General features: G+C 36.4%; 1 protein-coding gene across 1 annotated transcript; it reads left to right on the top strand.

The window, feature by feature from the left end:
- The first annotated feature begins 3,067 nt into the window (after positions 1–3,067).
- On the top strand, positions 3,068–3,454 carry LOC115520727 (non-histone chromosomal protein HMG-17-like). Its single transcript, XM_032594156.1, has one exon. It carries the CDS (start codon positions 3,134–3,136, stop codon positions 3,404–3,406), a length of 273 nt encoding a protein of 90 aa, XP_032450047.1. The 5' UTR covers positions 3,068–3,133; the 3' UTR covers positions 3,407–3,454.
- The last annotated feature ends 224 nt before the right edge of the window (positions 3,455–3,678 follow it).

A 3,678-nucleotide genomic window follows, 5' to 3' on the forward strand; every position in this document is an offset into this window, starting at 1 on the left:
CGAAAATAAAGAGGGAAATAATGATACTGAGAGCTTAAAAACATTTACCTGTGTCAACATATGAAATAAATATGCGGGGGGGGGGGGGAGAAAACAAATAAAAACAAACAACAGCAACAAACAAGTCAGTGAATCAGATCTTAGCCTGAAGGATACAGGGATAAGTTACAGAAAGATAAAAATGAACAGAGACCAGACTTAGCAGGAGGTGCAGGGAAGACTACACCTGTAGGGTGCAAAAGAAATGCAAATAAATGAAATGGACACGATTTCAAAAAGTAATAAAATCCTATTGTTAGGTAATGAAAGAAACATTGTTAGTGAAAAGGAAATCACTTTCTACACTGGAAAGACCGATTCCAAGGCATTTCCTGTTTCAGTTCTTGAACTTGAAGAGAAAATTGTCAATTTCGGTGAACATTCATGCCTGTGCAGCAGGTATATTTTAAAAACATTTAAAAACTATATTTTAAACATTAAAAACATTAAAAAATATATTTAAAAAAAATTTTTTTTCAACGTTTATTTATTTTTGGGACAGAGAGAGACAGAGCATGAGCGGGGAAGGGGCAGGGAGAGAGGGAGACACAAAATCAGAAACAGGCTCCAGGCTCTGAGCCATCAGCCCAGAGCCTGATGCGGGTCTCGAACTCACGGACCGCGAGATCGTGACCTGGCTGAAGTCGGACGCTTAACCGACTGCGCCACCCAGGCGCCCCTAAAAAAAATATTTTAAATGCAGGCTTACACAGCTAGAAAGGAGTTCAAAATATAGACACTTGTAAAGGGAAGAGGGCGGGGCACCTGGGTGTCTCAGTTAAGCAATGGACTTCAGCTCAGGTCATGACCCTGCAGTTCCTGGGTTCTAGTGCTGACAGCACAGAGCCTGGAGCCTGCTTCAGAATCTGTCCCCCGGTCTTTCCCCTGCTCGTTTTCTGTCTGCCTCAAAAATAGACGTTAAAAAATTTATTTAAATAAATAAATAAATAAGTAAAGGGAAGTGGGTGCTCTGAGAATTGTGTAAATAGTCCATTTACATTAGAAAACCAACAGCAAGATGGTCTTACATATGCAAGAGCTTGGGAATCTTCACCAACAGTTCCAGGAGTTGTATTGGGAAGCTGGGCTTTTTCAGTCTGTGGGCCTGTCTGCGCTTCAAAACAAGAGAAAATAAAATCAGTTAAGGTCTGATCCAGTCAACCAAAGGCAAACCAAATAGTAACCGCAAATGAAAAAGCCTAAGAGTTAATACTAAATCTAGAAGATAAATACAAGGGGACACTAATTATAATTTATAGTAAAAAAAAAAAAACAACTTTAGTGTTTTTATAGCAAAAAAGTGAAATCATTAGAACAAAATCACAAATTTGGAAAAAAAAAATGTTACTCAGGACAGAGAAGAAAGACATGAACACAACATTGGAAATTAAAATACCTAACTATGAATTTAAGAGCTAATTTTTTAAAGACAATAAAATAGATTACTACTTGGATGAATCAAGTAAAGAAGAGAAAATACATATACTTGTAATTAGGAATAAAAAAGTACACAATCACAGAGGAAAAAACAATTATATTAAAAAAATGTTCACAATAATATCTACCAGAAATGAAAGTCTGGATAAATCAAACCTTTTTCTAGAAAAATAAAGATTTCCAAAATTGACCAACAAAACCTAAATCCATTCAATAAAACTATGTCTATAGTAATACTCCTTATGTATAAGCTATTAAACAAGAGAAACCAATAATGTTTTCTAGGTTCAAATAGTTTTAAATATTTAAACAAGTAAATTTGCTGCTGTTGAAATAATTTTGGAGCATAGACAATCAAAGAAAACATTCTATTTGTTTTTTAAAGGTTACATAACTTTGATATCAACATACTATAAAAGATCATATAAAAATCTTCAATTACAATCAACATATTAAATACCAAATTCCAGCACTACATAAGAATCAACCTTGTTTGGTCCCATCTATATCCTGATATTTCTGAGTTTATATGGTGTCATAATATTCCTGAATAAATAAATTATTTTGATTCACCATATTAATAGGTTAAATGAGAAAAACTGCATAATCAAATTTTTTTGCCAAAAGACATTTGATAATATTTAAAATTAGTCATGAAAAAATTCATCAGTGAATAGGGTTAGGAAGATTTCTTTCCCCCTGAAGGTAAGTACTATGCTTAACAGGAAACAATAGGAACATTTATTTTAAAAGCAGAAAAATATAAAACTGTCAGTCTTCATCATTCCTAGACATAGGCCATTAGACAAAATGAATTGAAATATAACCAGCCAAAGTGAGGAGGTAAACTTTTAATTATTTGCAAAGAAAAGCAGTTAAAAGAAAAAAGCTATAAGTATCAGATGAACACAGTAGCTTATTATTAGTTAAATAAATCTGTTAAATGACAAAAATTTAACTGAGTAAATTTTAAAGCTGTAATTGCCTTTATTAATCAATTCATGAATCAGACAGCACCCCATCTAGCAAGTAGAGGAGAACTCCAAAAGGCTACAGAAATGGGGTTTTTTAAGGTAGAGAGGGAGTGGAAAAAGGAAATTATAGCAAAGAATTCATTGTTTTAGGCAAGTTTCCCCTCATAGGGAATGGAAGGGGATTGCTGGGTAATTTCCTGAGTGGTGACCAGGAAATTTCCATGGTGACTGGTTAAGGCTTACATTTTCTGGGTTGAAACTGCAGTCAGGTGAGATATTAAGTCATGGTTTACTGACTTGGGGACTAATATAAGTGATGCCATTGTGGGCCTGTGGTTTTCTTGTTAATACCCATAAAGACAGTTTTTGGTGAAAAAAAGTCAGGAATCATAAATGTTTGGCTAATTTGACTACATATCCTGGAATGACAAATTCACGATACATAAATGTATATATCACAAGCACATACTAGAAACACTTTGAAACATATAATAAAGTAATTTAGTTCCTTAGTAGATTATGATCTTTCAAGACAATAAGAACAAATGACTTCTTTACTAAGAAAAGGACTAATGCAGGAGCAGTGTGAAGAATAGGAGGCGAGAACGACCCTAGGACCGGCCAAAGCCCGCGCGCCCCTGCGTCCCGGTGTCCAGCGCCTATGTCCCCCCGCCGTCGCCACCATGCCCAAGAGAAAGGCTGAAGGGGATGCTAAAGGAGATACAACCGAGGGGAAGGATGAGCCCCAGAGAAGATCTGCAAGGTTATCTGCTAAACCTGCTCCTCCGAAGCCAGAGCCCAAACCTAAAAAGGCCCCTGCAAAGAAGGGAGAGAAGGTACCCAAAGGGAAAAAGGGGAAAGCTGATGCTGGCCAGGATGGGAATAACCCAGCAGAAAATGGAGATGCCAAAACAGACCAGGCACAGAAAGCTGAAGGTGCCGGAGACGCCAAGTGAAGTGTGTGCATTTTTGATAACTCTGTACTTCTGGTGACTTACAGTTTGAAATACCATTTTTATCAAGTTTTATAAAAATGCAGAATCTACTTTTTTTTAAAGCTATGTTGTTAGCACACAGAACACTTCATTGTTGTTTTGGGGGAAGGGCATATGTCACCAATAGAATATCTCTGAAGCTAGACTGATTCAAGGGGAAAAACACCATTCCCTTCTAGTTCTGAGAAACTTCCTCTTGGTTCCCAGGAGGAGCAATTCCTTGATGTTAACGC

Source organism: Lynx canadensis, chromosome C1 (genome assembly GCF_007474595.2).
Source record: "Lynx canadensis isolate LIC74 chromosome C1, mLynCan4.pri.v2, whole genome shotgun sequence".
NCBI lineage: Eukaryota > Metazoa > Chordata > Mammalia > Carnivora > Felidae > Lynx > Lynx canadensis.